General features: G+C 41.9%; 1 protein-coding gene across 1 annotated transcript in view; it reads right to left on the bottom strand.

Annotated features, from left to right (window-relative positions):
* Window positions 1–21,165, bottom strand: part of LOC107126110 (neurobeachin-like) — a 600,691-nt gene that overhangs the window by 407,661 nt on the left and 171,865 nt on the right. Inside the window, 1 exon segment of the mRNA XM_015429619.1 lies at window positions 15,904–16,058. Within this exon segment, the coding sequence (XP_015285105.1) occupies window positions 15,904–16,058 (155 nt within the window).

Consider the following 21,165-nt stretch of genomic DNA (forward strand, 5'->3'; position numbering starts at 1 on the left):
TATCATCTGCGGCTGGCCAGGCAGTTGGTTCCCTATCTCGGCCGAGAAGACCTGGCCACTGTGATCCATGCGACGGTCACCTCGAGGCTGGATTACTGTAACGCTCTCTACTTGGGGCTGCCTTTGTCGCAAATCCGGAAGCTGCAGCTAGTGCAGAATGCTGCAGCGAGGCTGCTGATGGGTCTTTCCAGGCGAGACCACATCCGGCCGGTGCTGCATGCACTGCACTGGCTGCCTATAGCATACCGGATTCGCTTCAAAGTGCTGGTGCTCACCTTTAAAGCCCTGAATGGCCAGGGTCCGGCCTACCTAAGGGACCGCCTCTCCCCGTACATTCCCCCAAGAGCACTGCGATCGGGGAATTTCCATCGCCTGGAAGTTCCAGGCCCCCGGGAAGTGAAGTTGACCCAAACCAGGGCTAGGGCGTTCTCGGTGGCGGCTCCCACCTGGTGAAATGAGCTCCCGGAGGAGATCCGGGCCCTGCGGGACCTAGTGCAGTTCCGCAGGGCCTGCAAGACGGAGCTCTTCCGCCAGGCCTTTGAGGGGGAGCCGCCGCCGCCACTATTCCACCAATGATATTCTAACCATCTAGGTGTCGCCCAATAGAGCTGGGGAAACATTCTTCCTGGCGCTCCCGCTGTGAAGAACTTGGCCGCCAGTGTGGGACGTCGCCCATCTTGGATTTTATGTAAATTATCAAAGCACCAAATTTTATGTCAAGATATTGTGTTTTATTATGCTGTTGTTCGTTTGCATATTTTAACTTCGGCATGGCCGTTTGTTAGCCGCCCAGAGCTGTATATTGGATGAGGCGGGATATAAATCCCAAAAATACATAAAATAAATTATCTTGCCTCAAGTCATTTCTCTCTAGTGATACAACAATGGCATATTTTATTCCACAGAAAAACACTGAACTTATAGAGGATGCCAGCCTTGTGGATCTTGGAGCGATATTGACTCAAATAGATTTGACTGGCCGTGTATTCACCATGTCATATACCAGTAAAGCTTTTTCCACAGTTGAATGTCACTATTCACAAACAGAAAAAGAAGTGGTGTATAGTTGCTTACATTTCCATTTATACCTATATGGATGTCACTTCACAATCATTACTGATCACAAGCCTCTGCAACTAATGTTCACCAGTGTTTCATTCCAACCACCAACTCATTGAATGCTGGATGCTGTGACACAAAAGTTATGATTACACACTGATGTATCATCCTGGCAAGGGCAATCCTGCATATTATTTTTCCAGACATCCTTGCACTAACGCTTCAGTCATTCACACTGTCACAGAACTTGCTGAAGCTTGTGTATTTTTTCCTTACATCTCATGTCATTTCTACTACAGGTTCAAGAAGCCACAGATGCAGATCCCTGTCTAAAGCATGGAATTACAGTGGTCCAGAATAGACAATGGAATGCTGCTTTTTTTCCAAATACCCGACAATTTCACATTCGCTACCCAAGTCATCATAAAGGGTTTGGGGGTTTTGGTGTTTTTTTTTGCCATTAACAGGAATTGACAGTCACCAACACAAACTTGCTGCTAAAGGGAACCAGGGTTATTATGCCTCATAGTCTTTAGCTCATGAAGGACACTACGGAGTGGGGAAGATTAATCAACTTCTTCAGGAGAAGGACTGGTCCCCAACGATGGACTCAGTCTTGTCTCCTTTGTCAAACAGTAGTACTGGACCATGCAATTCCACCCACACAAATGACCACTTTGTCTTCTCAGCCTTGGGTTGAAGTCAGTGTGGCTTTTTGTGACCTCCCCTCTGGCTCACATTTGCTTATAGTCATGGATGACTATTCCAGATTTCCAGTTGTTGAACTGGTCACTACTATATCAGCTGTCTCCCACACTACAACCAGACAAAGAATCTCCCATCTTTTGAATGCCACAGGTGGCGAGAAGTGACAATGGGCCACCATTCAACAGCATACTTCTTGCACAAGTTGCTGAATACCTTGGGTTCTGTCATAGGAAAATAACGCCTCACTGGCCTCAGGACCACAGAGAAGTTGAAAGAAAAACTAAGAACTGCAGATGCTGAAGGCAAAACCATCAAGTAAAAACTATACACATTCTTAAGAAATTACAGAGCAACTCGTGGTCAGATAAACTGGTCAACAATGAACGTGAGTTCTGAATAAAAACGGAGTAGTTTGAAAAGCGATCCCCCCCCCCCGCGATTGGAAACAGAGATTGCAAAGAGGGACGCCTCTTTTGCGAATGAGCGGTTAAGACACGAAGGGGGAGAGGGGAAGAAGTAAACCGAAAGTGTTTTGAGAGACTTATCTGAATTGTGAAGTCGTTTGGCAAGTTTTCCGAGCTGTGGGGAAGCGGCAGAAACTGTAAATAAAACGGGAAAGATGGCAGCCCAGCAGAGAAAGTTTAAAACGAAACTGGGTGGGCAGAGTCCAAGACCGGAAGAGGGAGCAGATTTCCTCCTGGTGGATATGCTCAAGCCGGTGATGGAACAACTCGATGGTATTAACCAGCAATTGACTGTGATGAATAAAAACTTTGCGGCACAGCAGCTTCAGCTGCATGAGACGGAGAAAAAAGTGGAGCAGGCAAACGAGAAAATTAAAGAGACTGACACCACAGAAGTTGAAGAAAAGGATGGGAGAGGTGGAAATGAAGCAGAATTGCCAAGAGAATCGAGTCTTGCAGCTTCAGATGGAAAAAGCTAACATGATTCTCAGGTTTCAGGGGGTTCCTGAAACGGATCGGGAAGACTTGAAGAGGGTGCTCAGTGAGATCATCGATCCAGTAGTAGGCTTAACAGCGGATGAACTGGTAAACGAAATGGAGACAGCCTATAGGGCTTACTCCAACTATATTTTTAAAAAAATAGCCCACCTGGAGAAATAGTGGTCAAGTTTTCAAGAAGACAAACCAGAGATGCTATTTTAAAAGCAACATCAGCAACTCCACTGAAAATGGGAAATGTAACCATTAAAACTTTAAAGGACATTCCATTTGAAATTAGACAAAAGAGGAAAAATTACAAGGAATTAATTTCTTTTCTTCAAACTAATGGAATATCGTACAGATGGGCGGTTCTGGAAGGTGTCATCTTTAAGATCAACAACAGAAGGGAGAAGATAGACTCCACTTTTAAAGCTAAAGAATTTTTGAAACGTTAGCTGGGGATAGATGATGAGTCTAAAGAGGGAGAATCAAAGTCGAGTGACTCTGCTACCTCAGGAACGGAAGAGGATTCTGCGGCAGAAAAGGGTGCAGGACCTGCCAGAGTGGTATACGATTTTAGAGACAGAAAGCCGAAGTAAAGGCAGAAGGACTTGGAAAATGGCCTTTTGAAGTAAAGAATAAGAAGATGATCAGAGACTTCTCTCATAACAACTAACAAAATAACATAAAAGAAGCGAATTGTTATAAGCAAGAACTCAACAAGTATATTGTGATAATAAAACTCATGGTACTAACATATTTACTAACAGTGAAAAGATCTCCTTCTCTTGGGGTTTTAGTCTAGTGTGGTTTGTTTTTCTTTATCCCTAGTTGTAGTCCCTCCCCTATATTTCTTTGTAGTTTGTAGTATATGCAAAATATATCCCTACGGGGATTTTTAAAAAAAGAAAAGAAAGAAATTACAGAGCAACTCCACATAGCGCAACAGGGCTTACTCCTGCAACTGCATTATTTGAACGTCAAATGCATACCAAATTACAGAGCTGCTCACAGTTCCAGTTCACAATGACCAAAGTCGAGCAAAAGACGAAGCAGCAAAAGAAAGAATGAAGGAGAAGACAGAAAAACACAGAACCATAAAGCAGGCAGTCATAAAAATCAGAGACTCTGCCTTAGTGAGGAATTTATGGCCAAGAGACAAACTTTCCTTGCCATAAGAGCCTCACCACTATATAGTCACAGAAATACAAAGGACCATGATTACAGCCTAATGGAGGCAATATAAAGTATCCCCAAATGCTTCCCATTTTAAAATCCTGAGGGGGCCTCATCAGGTGTTTCTGGATGATGTCTGGAATCACCAAAACTATGCACAGCTAGCAATACTGCCCCAGGTCCCACACTATCAGGTTCTACCCAATTTTCTCTGAGTGGCGATACCCACTTTGGACAAACTGAAAATGCCCAGAACACTGTAAAGATTACCTCATGACTTAGCATTCTAGGGAGTATTCTGGAAAGACAATATTTTGGTTCCTAGAAGAAGCAGAATATATGATGGTTTTTGTTAATGGGAGGAAAGGAATGGATGTAAAGTTCAGCAGTCTGTTTCATGTTTTATATTAGTTCCAGGATATTAGAATCTGGAACACTTCCAGTCCAGGTTTCACTCATGTCTGTGGACAAACTGACTAGGAGAACTGCAATGAAGGATTCTGGCAGGCCTTGTGTTCCTTCATTCATTTTTTTCCTGAATAAAGTTACTATATGATTATTAAAAAGACAATCAGCATCTTCCTGTATAACTGAAGCATCGTACAATATACTATTCCATTTTTAATAACCAGGTACTCTGCACAGGTGGGACTGTCTCTTCTCATCATTGCTGAACCTCAGAAAGCCCTTATGTAATTGGCTGATGCCTATCCCCTTTGTTACCCTCAAAGTGTTATCTGCTAATTCTGCAAGAATCCTAGCTAAACTGTAATTCCATCTTAGTTTTAAACTTTTTAAGTTTTATCACATTATGTAAAATGTTTTAACCCTTCTGTTGTGGAGGGTGCACTGTTTTATGTTGGTATATATGCTGAGATGTTGTGGCCTATAGCTACAACAATAAACTTCAACTTCAAACTTCTACTTCCTTGTGTATCTGGAGGAAAGAGAGGAGCTTATCTCTCTGCCTTCTTTCTCCTCATCCTGAGGCACAGGAAAGTCATGTGAGAATGAGAACGCTAAGGCACACAGAGGAGAGTAAACTGGCCATGGAGAAATGGAAGTAAAACCACTACCACTGTCCCATTGGTGGCTGCTATGATGGTAGTTTTGCTCTTCTCTAGAGCCAGCTTGCTCTTCTCTCAGCAGCTTGCCAGATGAGAGCCCAGTGGCTGTGGAGAAAGATGGGAGATTGTGGGATGAGACTGACAGTTTAAGGAGCTTACTCATCTTCCAGGCATTGCCCACTGTCCTGAAACATGGGGGGGTTGCCACATTGGGGAACAGTGCTTGGTTTCAACACAAGGGCCAAATGCCCCTATTATATGTTGTTCCTGTGAGATCACTTGGGTGTGTGGTTAGAGGAATGGTGTACAGCTGGGGTCCCTACCTTTCTGAGCCTAGACACCTTTGGAATTCTGACACAGGGTGGTGGGCATAGACACAAAATGGCTGCCGCAGGAGACACAGCAAGCTACAAAACGGATGCCATAGCTAACCATCAGTCACAGAGTGAAGATCTTTGTTGTACTATGGTGGCAGCTTTTGCCAAAGCAATGCTTTTTTTAAAAAATCTGCACAGCCAATCAAATCTCTAATGGCCAATCAGAAGCCTTGCAGGGCAAAAGCCTCACTGGGACCCATGGGAACCACACTGGGGACCTCTGATCTAAAGTATGCGAGACATAGATTCTAGTCCTGCCTCCTCCTGATATTTTGCAACTGACTGGCTGTTTGCTGGCCAACATGTGAACTTTCCTTTATTCTTGGTTTTTCCTTAGCTGAGATATCAGCCCTCTTACTTATATTTGTTTCTGAGTTTAGTTTCTAATTCAGATGTAAAATCCATATTTTATTTATTTAGTGCAGCAATGCTTCCTTGTACATTTCTTTTTTAAAAATGTTGAGTATCACATTGTCTTTCAGAACATCTTTGGTCTAATTATTCTCCCTGTTTAGGCATTCTGTTTTCTACCACTGAAAATTTAAGTACCACATTTCTTTTCTATTTCATTCCACATTTTCTGCATCCTATTACATAGTTCAGTCAGAAAACTTTCAGGTCTCCCTTTAAAATATTTTAAACCTTTTTCATACAAAAAATCATATTCACTAATCTCTTCCAATCATTCTTCTTGCAGCACCCTTATTCCTTTTATTTATTTAATGTCATTTGAACTTTATCTGTATACACAATCTAACAACAAAGAGTAATTCCTTCACTTGCTGTGTTCAGAAAGTCATGTTTTATTTCACAGTGCATTTGGTGGAAGGAAAATATTTTGGCAGGTCTGGCAGCATTCGTAACTTGTACATTTTTTTAAACTTGCAATTGACTTATGTTTTGGGGACCTGCAACTTTTTGTTGCTTATTAGCTGTGGTGGCTCAAGTGATTAAGACACTGAACTGCAGGCTGTGGAAGGTCGGTAGTTCAGCAGTTCAAGACCCGAGTGTGCCGCATGACGGAGTGAGCTCCTGTCTCTAGTTCCAGCTCCTGCCAACCTAGCAATTCGAAAGCAAGAAATTGCAAGTAGATAAATAGGTACCACTTCAGTGGGAAGGTAACAGCGTTCCATGCGCCTTGGTGTTTAGTCATCCCAGCCATATGACCACAGAAATGTCTTCGGACAGCGCTGGCTCTTCGGCTTTGAAACGGAGATGAGCACTGCAACCCTAGAATCGGATTCAACTGGCTTTCGAGCAAGGGAACCTTTACCTTTTTAGCTGCCTTAAGTCAAAGGACATAAGGTAGGATATACATATTTTAAATCAGTAAATTCCATTAAATTCAGTCTCTTACACCTAATGATCTCAGACTGATTATAAAATGCTGTACTGTTATACAAAAAAATAATCATATATCTAACCTAGACATATGAAAAATAAGTGTAGTAATGAAATAAAAATAGTTCATTAACTGGTCTAGCTGTTAGATCAAAATTCTTAGTTTTCCACTAATTCAACTAAAAGAAAGCAAAAAGAAAATTCTCATACTGCCAGTTTAGCTAGAAATCAAATACACTGGGAATGCTGACTGGTAGAGCTCCCACCTAACTCTGGCCTGTCTCACAACTTATTCTTGTGTTATTAACAAGTACCAACCAAGGGACAACCGTGCTGATATTTATTTATTCAGTATATTTTTACCCTGTCCTTTCTCCAAGGAGCTCAGGTTGATTTTTTAACTCTAAACACATGACTATTTAGTCACTGCCATAAAATAAAATGAAAAACAATTAATGTATTTATTTAAAAGACTGTTATCCAAAATTCAAAAGGAAGATAATTAAATTAAAATTAAAAAGGAAGAAACTTAAGAAGGAAGATAAAATGCCACACATTTAATACACTGACCATTATAAAACTATATACTAACACTGAAACACACAGCAGCAACTATGTTTTGCAATAAAAAGTAATAATATAAAAAATGTAATGACCCAATAAAACAGCAGCACAACTTTGAACACTGTGCAGTATATGCTACAAACTGCAGCAGAATAGCAACAGGCTATAAAATGTTTTAGCCAATTTCTTTCCACAGCAGAAGTTATGAAACAGTTTTGTCATGAAACATCAGAGACAGCAATCGTGACAGACTAACATGCTAAAGAAATCTAAGAAATAAAAACATTTTCACGTGATGCTGAAAGAGTAACAGAAACTGCACCAAACAAATTTCACTCCAATGAAGCCCTTTCCTCAGTAGCCACCCACCTACATGAGGCTGAGAAAGAAAAAAAGCTTATAACAGTATGTCAATTTAAGGCATAGCAATGTTTTAGAAATAATGATGCATTTAAATATTGGTTGGAAACTACTGCTGGTCCAGAATTTGGAAGTTAGGCTACTAACAGGGACTAGCGATCAGGAACAGTGCATGGATTTGGAAGAGATTTCAGTGACTTTGTTTCTGAGCAACAACTGCAAAGTGCTGACATTGATTTATAATCTATGACTTACCCTGAACTAAGAGATTTTAAAGGAATCCGTCAGTCATCAAATGATCCAGAATGGTGACCTGATTGGATTGCTACAGTAGGATAAGGGAGATGCAAGTGTGAATCCCCACTCTGCCAGAGAAGTTTACTGGGTATCCTTGGACCAGTCATACACTCTCAGCCTAACCTAACTTAGATGGCAGGTTATTGTGAGGATAAAATGGATATGGAGAAAATGTTTTAAGCCACTATGGTTCTCCATTGAGGAGAAAAGTAGGGTTAAAAATTAAATTAACCAGAGGATAGTTGGACGGTTACCAAAGAAAGGTTCTTTTCTCCTGATTATGGTATCCCCTTCTTTCTCAAACAAAACGGCTTAGACACCAAGTTGTCCTATTCACCTAAGCTTTCATTCAAAAATATTCTATATGAAACACACAGACACACCTTAGAACACTATTCCCAACCCATTTATATGCATTAAACAAAGAGCATAATTTTATAATCCTAAAATTAAAGTATCTGCTGCTTATATATGAAAATTCACCATTAAAATCCTTAATACTGACCTTTTATAGAATAGTTCCATTTTTTTCCCTTACAAAATATTTGCAACATCCTTTCAGATTACTAGAAGTAGAAAAGAAGATTTGGGGAGACATCTAGTGTCTCTAAATGACTAAAGTAAAATCCTCCGCTTGCAGTAAACCATTATGACGTACTGTATAGGACTTGATCTAACTGAAAATCCCTGGGAAAGATTAAAAAGCGGACAGTGTGCTGTATGTATTCGCCACCCAGGCTTAACTATGCTAAAATTACTACAGACATTTGTTTGAAACTGATATACAATACACACAGAGAAAATAAAAAGATGTGAAAGAAAATACTATTTACCTCCAATGCAACTAGCAGAAGGCAAGAAACCATCCACAGTCCTAATGAAATATGCCTACAATATCCTTGATTAACAATTCTCTCCTTAAATATGTTAGTATTCATGAATTCGGGTAAACCTATTGGGTTATACTCTGCCACTTTGCTCAGCTAATGATAACATATTCCTCTTGCGTGGAATGAAAGCCCCTTTATTTTATATTATTTATTTATTTTGAGATTTTTATTCCACCCTCCCCAAAGCCGTCTCATGGCAGATCACAAAAAACAAGTTCAAGACTAATTACAATAAAATCACATTAAAATAATTGACAACAATAAACAATAAAATTGCACAAGTAGCAACCATTTCATATAGATCTGTTGGGAATACAAAAGTTACAGGAATATAACATCTGAGCAGAGTGTTGGATACAAATAATTTAATTAACTCTCCATATTTTTTATTTAGTTAAAATATTTTATATCCCATTTTTCCCCAATTGGATTCAAGATGACCAACGAAAAGTCTAAATAGTATCCATAACAAATTAAAATCCATAAAATATGACAAACTAATTCAGCTTCCCAACAAAACACCCAACTCAAAACAACAACAACAACACACCATTAAAAGTCATTACCGAAAACACCCAAGAAATAGAGGTGGGTTCAATGCCCTTTGTCACTCCAAGTACCATCCTCCCTTGTCATTATACCAGGTTTAAGGTGAACTGCCTGTGCAGCTGCCTTCGACCTGAGCCATAAGAACATAAGAGAAGCCAATATTGGATCAGGCCAATGGCCCATCCAGTCCAGCACTCTATCACACAGTGGCCAAAAATACCAGGTGCCTTCCGGAGATCCACCAGTGGGGCCAGGACAATAGAAGCTCTCCCACTGTTGCCCACCCCAAGCACCAAGAATACAGAGCATCACTTGCCCCAGACCAAGAGTTCCTATCTATACCTTGTGGCTAATAGCCACTGATGGACCTCTGCTCCATATTTTTATCCAGCTCCCTCTAGAAGCCATCCATGCTTGAAGCTGCCACCACCTCCTGTGGCAGTGAATTCCATGTGTTAATCACTCTTTGGGTGAAGATGTACTTCCTCTTAATCCGTTCTAACCCAACTGCTCAGCAATTTCATTGAGCGTCCACAAGTTCTTGTATTGTGAGAAAGGGAGAAAAGAACTTCTTTCTCTACCTGCTCTATCCCATGCATAATCTTATAAACCTTGATCATGTCACCCCTCAGTTGTTGCTTCTCCAAGCACCTTAACCTTTCTTCATACAGGGGTATTATGATACTGGCTGATTTGTTCTCAATTCCCTTCCTAATAATCCCCAGCATAGTGTTGGCCTTTTTATTGCAGTAGCACAGTCTCGACATTTTCAGTGAGTTATCTACTACAACTCCAAGATCTCTCTTTCTAGCTGGTGAAAGTGTAGGAAGAACGCCTCATCCCATGCTGCCAGGGTTGCCAACCTCCAGGTGGGGGTCTGGAAATCTTCCAGAATCTTCCAGAATGGCTGCTTTGGAAGGTGGAATCAAGGGCATTGTGCCTTGCTGAGGTTTCTCCCCTCCTCAAACCCCACACTCCCCAGGCTCCATCCCCAAAATCTCCAGGTATTTCCCAACCCAGAGCTGGCAACCCTATAGGCCACTCACTGGATGGAAGTTGAGCTGCTTCTGCAGCTGCTCTGGACCTGAACCAGACAACGGGAAGGGAGAATGCGCCTCCCATGTTGTCCCACAGGGCACAAGGCAACTGTTTGCTCTAGACAAAAACAGCAGAAGTGTAGAGAAGCACCTCCTCCTATGAGGCCCCACTGAGTGCTAGATGTTTTGCTTCTGCTGCTGCCTTGCACCTGAGCTGGGTGGCAGAAGTGGGGGGAATTACACATTTCCTATTGAGCCACCCCATCAACTTGACACAAAAGGGCTCCTTGATTGAAGTGGCCCTGGTAGAAAATAAAACAGGTAATAGGAGTTGAGAAAGGGTGGCAACCATCTTATCTTGCAAAAATTAGGCCAGAGAGGACTTCCCAGGAAAGAGCAGAACATCCTTCCATTGGAGTAATTTGGCAGCAATTGGGCCATACAAATTGGTAGCTTCCCCTGACCACTCCCCCTCTTCCAGTTTGGTGTAGTTTGGTGTAGTGGTTAGGTGTGCAGACTCTAATCTGGGAGAACCGGGTTTGATTCCCCACTACTCCACTTGCACCTGCTGATGTGACGTTGGGTCAGTCACAAGCTCTGGCACAGCTGTCCTTGAAAAAGAGCAGTTTGTGTCAGAGTTCTCTCAGCCCCGCCCACCTCACAGGGTGTCTGTTGTGGGGAGGGGAAGGGAAAGGAGTTTGTAAGCCGCTCTGAGACACCTTTGGGTAGTGAAGGGCAGGGTATAAATCCAATATCTTCTTCTTCTTCTCTTCTTATCTGAAGTCATAGAGTCTGAAGCAGTATTAGAATGCAGTGACCTCTAATGGACAGTGTGTCTAGCTCTGGAGAACTAGGGTGGAACTGAGTGCTGGACTTGTAGTCTGCTGGGACTACAAGAACAACTGAGATGGCTGGCCCTATGGGTAGTTCTGGGATACAGATAATAAGAGCCAGGTTCCTCAAAGGAATGGTGCTGGCATCTGCTGGATCCCTCCTTTTTTGGAAGTGAGGAAGAAAAATAAAGAAGAGGAGGATGGTGAGTAGGAATCCTTGTCCCTCTGCCTTAGCATTGCCTTTTTCTATTGGGTCCTGTTTAACTTCCTTCACCCTCTGAATAATGCAGGAACAGAGATCTAATTGAACTGAAGCCTCATCAAGCATAACTGGGTGGGAGGGGACAGCCCCCCTTTGGTGCAAGGTAAGGCCACACACAATCCCCCCCATTGCTTTATAAGTAACTGTCCTGTGACTGAGGAAGTTGATGTGGTAGGGGAAGCAACCTTTTGACACTGGTACCTCCTGGGGACTCCTGGCCATGTGAATTCAACCAAATGTAAGGTACTGGTTCAGATGGGCTGCAGGCAGCTCTGTCAATAGGCCCATCCACCACCAGCACTGTGGAAAGGGAGAAAGCTATCAGCTCCCTATCCCTGCTGGTGATTTGGCAGAGGGGGGAAAAGAGTGGCATCTAAAGAAGAGGAGCTGGCTGTTGTGGTGGTGGCGTGTCCCAAAGTCTTAGAGGAGGAGTGGCCAACCTATCTTCCTGTGATGGCTCAGTTGCTTGCTAGTGGGAGGTGGAGGGAACCGATGCTGATTTTTAAAATGGTATTTTAGAATTTTCTTCTGTCTTTTTATTAAACAAGGTAGGATAGCTGCAGAAGCTCAACTGGTGACAGAGCAGGCAGGGCATGGACTAGGGGGATCAAACACCTCCTTAGGGTAGTGGAAGGCTGTGCAAAAAATGTGCAAATGCCCTGTCCCCACAGAGCAAGGAGGAGGCAAAACCCATGCAAGGATACCTTCTTCCATTGATGGACAACTGGAAAATAAGATGTAACTGATAAAAAGCAATTCTATCAACAGGACCAACCTGCTTCTCAAATAACAAAAAGATCTCCAATTTCTCAACTTGATTTGTAAATAATGATTTATTAATATTAATTTATAAATATTGATTGGGAAAGCAGATGATTCCCTTCCAGACACTCAAAATTATCAACCAGCATTGCCCCCATCTTCTATGGATCATGTTTCAGCTTGTTCTGTCTCACCACAGCCTCAAGGAACCAATTCAGAAACAATATAGCAGTACCTGTGGGATAACTTAATGAAACATAGAATTGGATTTCTTTAGCATACTGGTGACATGCAGTCCCAAAACTCCAGACAATCTAATTCACCACCCTCACATAAATACTAAAGAGAACTGATAACAGTGCCAAACTCTGTGGTACTCCCACAGGCCAGATCTCAGATGACTCAACATCTCCAATGTGTGTTCATCTGGACAAAATGGGCTGAAACCATCAGAGACTGTTCACTTTAATATCAATCTTATTTTAAAAAAACAACAAAATGGAATGATCAACCATATTAAAAGCCATTGAGAGATGCAGGTCATTTCCATACAGGTTAGTTTGCCCTGGGTTTGATGCTACTGGGAAGCACCCCCCCCCCCTCGATCCCTGGATTATCATGGTTCATTTGTGCACCTCCCAGGATTCTCATCAATCTTTCCCAAACCTCCTTGACTGGGAAGTTTTGGGAAACATTGAAGCAAAGCCTGGATGGCTGCTCTGTGGGCATGAAAGTTTGGATTTTCTCAATCTTGCTCACACTGTATTGTATTGGCAGCCACAACAGCAATGAAGAAACTATATTTCTGTCCCAATGTGGAAAATACCCCAAAAGCATCACCAAAGAAGCATTACCTTTGTCTAGTTGCAAAAGGAGATCTTCCACCAGAGCAGCCAAGACTTTCTCAGCTCCAAGACCTGGCCTAAAGCCAGAGTGAAATATGTTATCCAAGTACACCTGAAATTGTCTTGCCACCACATGCTCAATCATCTTGCCCATCATATAATTGGCTGTGGTCTATCTCCCTTGCCAAAGTTGTTTTTTCCAGGAAAGGTCTGATCACCAGCTTAGAGAACACCTTTACTCCTTAGGATATATTGATAGTTTTGAGGAGGCACAGATACTCACACATCATTGAATCTTTTTGTTATCAAAAATTAAACTACTCTTTTGAGAAGTAAAAATAAAATCTAATCTAAGACTGCATCTTTCCCACTAGACCAACCAAGTGCTTCCATCCCACATCTGTCTGCCAAATGATCACTTTTGAACAGGGCACATGTGTGTGAAATTCAGTATGAATAGGCCTAAACATCCCATGCAATAACACCACACAGGATTAACTGCACAATTTGGGCCTACGATGATATGATTTTGTGGATTTCCACCATATTTAGATCTTATGCCCACACATGGTCATCAATATTGGAGGTGGAACAGGAAGGTGATATCTCTCTGGACAGAATGACTGCCTGATCTAGGGCAATGTATGCTCGGCATATAACTGCTGTTTTCAGAAAACTACAAAAAAGGGAATTGGTAATTTATTCTTTAAATCTCTATACATATTAGAAGAGCTGTCAGCATACCTTGGAACCATTATAAAATTTAACTTGGTTACACAATCTAATATGCCTTAGAGAAATTTTACTATAATTATCACAGCCGATGTAATAGAACAAAATTAGAGTCCAGTGGAACCTTTAAGACAATAAAGTTTTATTCAAGGTATGAGCTTTTGTGTGCACACACACAAACCTTTGTTGGTGCTAAAGGTGCCACTGGACTCTAACTTTGTTCTGTTGCTTCAGACCAACAAGACTGTCCACCTAGATTATAAGTAAATTCACAGAGGTGAATAATAACACAATGGATTGAAACACAGTGACAAGTCTTCCTCTATTTGATAAAAAATCTTCCATTGGAAGACTGCTCACTTAGCAAAGAGTATGTGTCACAACTTCTCCTGCACCACAACCAAACCCTAGGAACAGACTCTTCATGATGGGATGACAACAGTTAGTGAGGGACACCACCCTGAGTGGAAGACCAAGAAGCTCAAGGTGCACTTGACACCACTGAACTGCCTCCAGATCCAGAGCTCCTGGATCCCAGAGTCCCACTTGAAGGACCTGACCTGAAGGTTCAGTTCCAGATGCTGCTGCCAACACTCTAGTCTCCTGCCTTAAAGGGCAAGATCCTGGACCACTAGTCTTCCAGATTTCCCACACACACACACACACCAGGTGGGAGCAGCAGAGGTGGCAGGCCCATGAGGAGGCAGCGCACCATTAACAAAGGACCAGGGTAGTGGCTCACATTCCAGCTACTGAGCCAGATCACTGCCTAAGCACATACAGTGCTTGGCAAGATCAGGGCTCAGTCAAGCCCTGTTTGGATGAAGCCCAGAAACAGGCTGAACCTCTTGCTCTCCAGGATATTTAAACCTTGAGCTAAACAGAGAGCCTTGATGATTCAACCAGTTCATATGGCTTACAGTCCGGGACCCCACTGCCACAGCCAGAACAGTTCGTTGATCTGATCCATTACTATGGTGACCAGTTTACATGTAGTCGTGGATAATACTAAATAGCTATCTAGATTATTTTCATAATAATCAGGTCATGTATACATTGATTTATTTAGAGCAGTAATCTACAACTTTTCCAGATCTTGGTACCACTTTAAGCACTAGCTGGCAACATAGAATTATCTAAGCTGCAATCAGCTGATATCATAGTCATGTGACAGGAAGAGCCACAATTAGGACCTCACTGGTCTCAAGGCAAGGACAGTGGGCAACAGACAAAAAAAAAACCTAGGAACAAGGAACACAAGCTGAGTACCAGGAGATATAGTGTAGTGAGGAAAAGGCCACCGATTAGAGACTTTGAGGAATCCTTTCCACTGATAGTGGCCTCACTTTGTCATCCAGCAGCTCCTCTCCACTTTTATACAAAGAGATACAGGAAATGTGGTATCCCTGTAAATAACCTATTGGGAAGTAGGGGTGTGTTTTGGATGGTGGTTTCGTAGGGGATATAAGCCAGCCTGCGAGCTGGCCAAAGTCGTCTTATTCCTGATCGAATAAAGTACGCTTTGCTGAAATCACTCTCCGTCTGCGTACTTTTCAGAGACGTGCTTGAGATTCCAAACCCTTGGGTTGGACACTACTGGACTTAGAATCACAGAGCTAGAAGAGAAATTAAAGCACCTTTGCAAAGAAGAGAAAACATTTTTTCTAATTTTACCCTGTCCTTTCTTTTTATCCATGCTATTTATACCAGAGGATTGGAGCACTATCCCTTCTAGTCAAAGGTGAAGAAGAAACTGTAGCAGCCTGTTTGTTTTTCAGCACAGAATTAGGTCTCAGATGCTATTGTATCAGGTTTTATGTATTAATGATATCAAATGTTATCTTTGGAACTGATCTATGAAAAAAGTATTTGCAGTGTGAAACACAGGAAAAATTGGTCCACCTACCTCAGTACATTTATGTAATTTCCCCTACATTTGATAATGAGATATTAGTCAGGAATTACAACAATGATGCTATCCAATATGTAAAAAACACTGCATGTTGATTTTTATTACAAAAAATCAATTAGACATAACAAAGATATTTTAAAAAGAAGAAAAAAAATTACAAAGTTCACAAAAATATCTAAAGATAATACCTGTTGTATTAATCATACTTTTTGGTGTAGCTCCTGTGGCAGCAAATATATTAGGTGTACTACTTGGTGTCACTCCACTTCCAGTTGTGGCAGCTCCAACTGTGGTCACAGCTAAGCTTCCAGGTGGAGGTTTCTTCACTGGTACTACAACACTTCTACAGAGGAAGACATTAGACCATAATCAGAAAAGGTTACAGAACAGCAGTGCTTTGTACCCCTCCCCCTGGGAAAGAAAGCGCTATTCATTATTTATGGAGTCTCTCTGATTTCTCTGACCCTAACCTCTTTCTCTTTTCTTATAAAGACACATCAGTCAGAACATGAGCACTGCGTGATAAATATTTATTGACATTTTTCCAGGTGATCTGTAAATGTATAACGCTTGAATTTCTTAACATTGCCTGGATCTCATCATCATGGTTATTGCTGCTCATATACATATATGGTCAATATAGCTCTGAAACAAAATTGTAGTCATTTAAATAGCTTTGAACAGAATATATAAACTAAAGAAACTGAATCTTGCAGCATGAAAGGTAATGCTTAATAATAACAACAACAACAATAATAATTCCATTGATATGTATGATATTTTATGCTACAGCATGGATGCAGAACAAAGAATTTGGTATGATATACAGCTTTATGGCTCACTCTTATGCCATGACTTAGTCAAGAATTTTTTGTAAGTGAAATTTGTAACAGCTACCAAGTCCATCTTATTCACGTTTGTAAACACACTTGAAAAACTCCAGAAGATGTGCTGATTCTTCCTTAGTAAGACTTGTTCTACACCTAATAACTTTGGGTTGTATCCAAAGAAGCTGTTATGCAAGTGTAACAAAACTTACAACATGGCATTTCTGATTTCCCTCCCCTGATTTCAACCTTCCGCTGCAAACCCCCAGCTTCTCCACCATGCTGTGAAGGTTCCCTGAGCTGGGCCCAGCATGAGAATCTCAAGGTGAGCTCTTGTTCCATGAGCATTGTTCAGCTGTCAGTATTTGGATCCAACCCTCTGTCTCCACCAATTTCCACAGAACAGACGTTAGGCTAGAGGGTAATTTCACAGATTTCCAGCGAGCCTTTGCTTCTTGAAGTCCTTGGGGCTGGTATGTAGGCCAGTCCCTCAACCAGTTACAGTACTGTTGGGAACCTTCAGAGTATGCCATTAAAATCCAATTCATTGTTACGCTAATATGCTTATTAGCTTAGAACTTCATCAAAGCCAATCAAAATACCAATAAACAATTTAAGACACCAACCGGTTTAAAAGAAAAAAAGCACAGCATCGCTTAAAATTAGCTTAAAACTAGCAACAAGAGATAAATCCAGCACATAAAGATAATAAATCCAACAGAAAATGTATGTGTGTGAGAATGAATACAGCATAACCTTATGCAAAGCATAAAATATTCAACACCTGGCAGATGGATGTGGGGAGAGCACTCCATAACCAGGAAACCACAATCAAGAACATCCGGTCTCTTGTCATTGCTCATCTTACCCCAGATATGGGAAGTAATCAGAGAAGGGCTCCTGAAGAAAATCTCAACTGATGGGTGGATTTGTATGGAAGTAACAGTCCTAAGGGTTACTGAGTCTCAAACCTTTTAGGGCTTTAAAGGGAATAATCAGCACTTTTAAATGGGCAAAAATGATAAGCATTCAATGTGCTTGTCCAGCAGGTGACATATGGTCTTGAATATGAAACTGAAATAGGTCTCTTATAACTATGTTTAAAATCTAACATGATTTAGGAATCTAATGTTTAATGTTTAAAATCTAACTTGATATAGGAAGCTACTATATCCATCTTAAATGGATCTTATTATTAAATGACTAGCTAAATACAAGGCAGTTAGCTGACTTCCTCTTCGTGTTTGGTGCTAGAAATCATCATGAACTCCTTGTAAGGCAGGGTTATGAATTGGCCTTTTCTATCAATTCAAAATTCTGCAGGCAATATTTCAGTGATTCCAAAACTTATGAGTAAAGAGTACAAAACCTATTTTAAAGCACTTGTCATCCCTAAAGTCTCCAAAAAAATGACTGCTGGACAAAAATGCTTTCTTCCAGCCCAGATGATGTCTCCCTACCTTGATCTGGCTGATCTGGCCTTTTGGCTAGATTACTGTTATGTACTCTACATGGGTCTGTCTCTAAATCCAAACCAGAAACTCCAGTTGGCACAGAACACCACAGTATTGGTTGTCACCAGAAAGCCCTTAATGGCCTTGGATCTACATAACAGAAGGATTGCCACTCCTGCTATGTTCTGTCACAACAGCTTCACTGATATGCCAGCCTGCAAATGGGTAATATTGGCATCTGCATTCATGTGCATTCTCTGTTGTGGCTTTCACCTTGTGGAGTGGCCTAAGGTCAGGAAGGTTCCCAACACTTCTATCATTCCCCAGAACATGCAAAACAGAAATGTTTAGGATGGCGTTTTTATAAGGGGATTAGAATAGCAGTATAAAGGGACCATCGGAGTGTGTCTGTGCTGGAGATTAGGATTGTCATCTATTGCAATGTTAATTTTATGTATCATCTTGGTGTAGTAGTTAAGTGCGCGGACTCTAATCTTGGAGAACCAGGTTTGATTCCCCACTCCTCCACTTGCACATGGCTGAATGGCTTTGGGGAAGCCGTAGTTCTGATAAGCGCTGTTCTTGAAAAAGAGCAGTTTCTGTCAGAGCTCTCCCAGCCCCACCTAACTCACAGGGTGTCTGTTGTGGGGAGGGGAAGGGAAAGGAGTTTGAAAGCCGCTCTGAGACTCCCTTGGGTAGTGAAGGGCGGGATATAAATCCACTCTCCTCTTCTTCTTCTTCTTCTTTTACTACACTGTATTCTACCTTTTTTCTAAGTCCTTCAATATAATTTTATAGTCCAGAGTTTGAGTCTGGTAGTATCTTTAAGATCAACGATGTTTAGTTCTGGGTATAAGCTTTTGTGTGCCCAGAATTAAACTTTGTTGGTCTTAAAGGTGCCACTGGACCCAAACTTTGTTCTATTGCTTCAGACCAACATGGCTACCCACCTGAATATAATTTTATAGTGTGATGGTAAGAGAGGAAAGGGGTTGTTTTTCATCATCATCATTATCATCATCATCATCATCATCATCATCATCATCATCATCATTATTATTATTATTTATCACAGTGAGATGGTGTTCTGGCAATTCTGCAATTCTGTTCTGGCAGATGGTGTTCTGCAATTGATGATGCAGCCAAGTTCTTGGGAACTGCAGATGTATTTTCCCAGGATTTCTGCTATTCCAAGCAACACTGTATTCTGGAGCTGAGCTGGTATTATTTGCTCAATGCCCAGAATGTCCAGGTGCTTCTTGAGGCTCCTAAGTACTGCTCCAACAGCTCCAGTGACAACTGACATGATGGTAATTTTCTTCATATTTCATGGTATTTCATGATCTTCTGCTGTTCTTTCTTTTCTATTCTGCTGTCTCCTGGGATTGCAATGTCAATGATCCAAACCTTATTTCTCATTTTTTCTACAATTGTGATGTAGGAGTGTTATTCTCCAAGTGTTTTTAATCAGAAGCTCCAAAGATTCTTTGCTTCATCACTCTCCATGATGTTGTCTGGTTTATGCTCCCGTGTATTTCTGGCTGATGGTAAGTCATACTTCTTGCAAAGATTCCAGTGCAACATAGCTGTAACTTTATCATGATGGTCCTTATAGGAAATTTGAGCAATTTTACTGCAGGCACCGACCATGTAGTCGACTGTTTCATCTTCTATCTTGCAACGCTGACATTTCCTGTTATCACCGGTCTTATGAATCTTGATTTTCATAGTATTCGTTTCAAATGCCTGCTCTTGTGCAGCAAGAATTAGTCCTTCCGTTTTCTTCTACAAATGCCCATTTTGGAGCCACTTCCTGGTATTTTCACTGTCACCTTTATTCTCTGTCTCCTTCAGATATTGCCTATGAAAAAGCAGGTTGCTTACCAGTAACTGGTGATCTTCGAGTGGTCATCCGTGCATTCACACCCATGGGATCTAGTGCGCACGCGCTGGATCGATCGGTGCTGTAGCAAGCTCTTTTAATGGATTTTCACGCCCAGTCCCTCGGGCAAGCGCAGGAACCCCACCGCGCATGCCCAGAGGGGTGGGCGCGGACATTCCACCAGTTCCTTCAAACCACCGCAAATCAACCCCTATTAAAAATGTAGAAGCTGACAGCAGCAGGGAAGGAGGGCGGGTGGTGTGAATGCACAGATGACCACTCAAAGCACCAGTTACTGGTAAGCAACCTGCTTATCTTCGACGTGGTCTCTGTGCTTCACACCCATGGGAGATTAGCGAGCAGTAGCCTACCTGGAGAAGGATGCTGGCAGGTCTTTTACTGCGTAGCCGAAGACAGAATTTGACATCCCATGTTGGTATTGGTGTTTGTACGGAGGTCTAGGGCGTGGTGCCTGATGAAGGTGTTAGGCATGGCCCAGGTAGCGGCTTTGCAAATGTCCGTTATTGGCACTCCTTGGAGAAATGCAGTGGAAGTCGCGACAGCCCTGGTAGAGTGAGCCCTGATAGGGCCAGGTAATGGCTGTTTGGCGAGTAGGTAACATAGATGGATTAGACCTACAATCCACTTTGACAGGCGCTGGGCTATGATGTGAGTACCCAGACGTGCCGGAGCATACGAGATGAAAAGATGTGAGTCCCATCTAGTTGGGTGTGTTCTATTGAGATAGAACAGGAGAGTCCGCTTCACATCCAAGGTGTGTAATAATTTGTCCTCCTCTGATGTTGGATTTGGAAAGAAGTCAGGGAGGAAGACCACTGCCTGCAGGTGGAACTCTGGCACCACCTTCGGCAGGAAGGAGATTTCCAGGATGAGGTGGACTCCGTCTGGCAGAAACGATAGGTAAGGTTGATAGGTAATTGCTGGAAAGCCAATATTTCTCCAACTCATCTTCCCTATGTGACAGCAATTAAAAAGGCCGTTTTCCATGCGAGGAGTTTAAGGTCACATGTAGCAAGGGGCTTAAAGGGCTTCCTCGTGAGCTGGCGTAGAACTAGAGGAAAGTCCCAGGGAGCGACTAGAGTTTTAACAGAAGGATAGAGGTGTAACAAACCTTTTAAAAATCATTTGGAAATCGGATGTGAAAACAAAGTGCATCCGTCAACTGGAATATGGTAGGCCGAGAGAGCGGCCAAATAAACTCGTAATAATGAATGGGAAAGTCCCGAGTCAGCCAAGGAGAGGAGGAATCGGAAAACTCTTTCGAGA

The sequence above is a fragment of the Gekko japonicus genome, unplaced genomic scaffold, assembly GCF_001447785.1.
Source record: "Gekko japonicus isolate JY-2015 unplaced genomic scaffold, Gekko_japonicus_V1.1 scaffold429, whole genome shotgun sequence".
NCBI classification, from domain to species: domain Eukaryota; kingdom Metazoa; phylum Chordata; class Lepidosauria; order Squamata; family Gekkonidae; genus Gekko; species Gekko japonicus.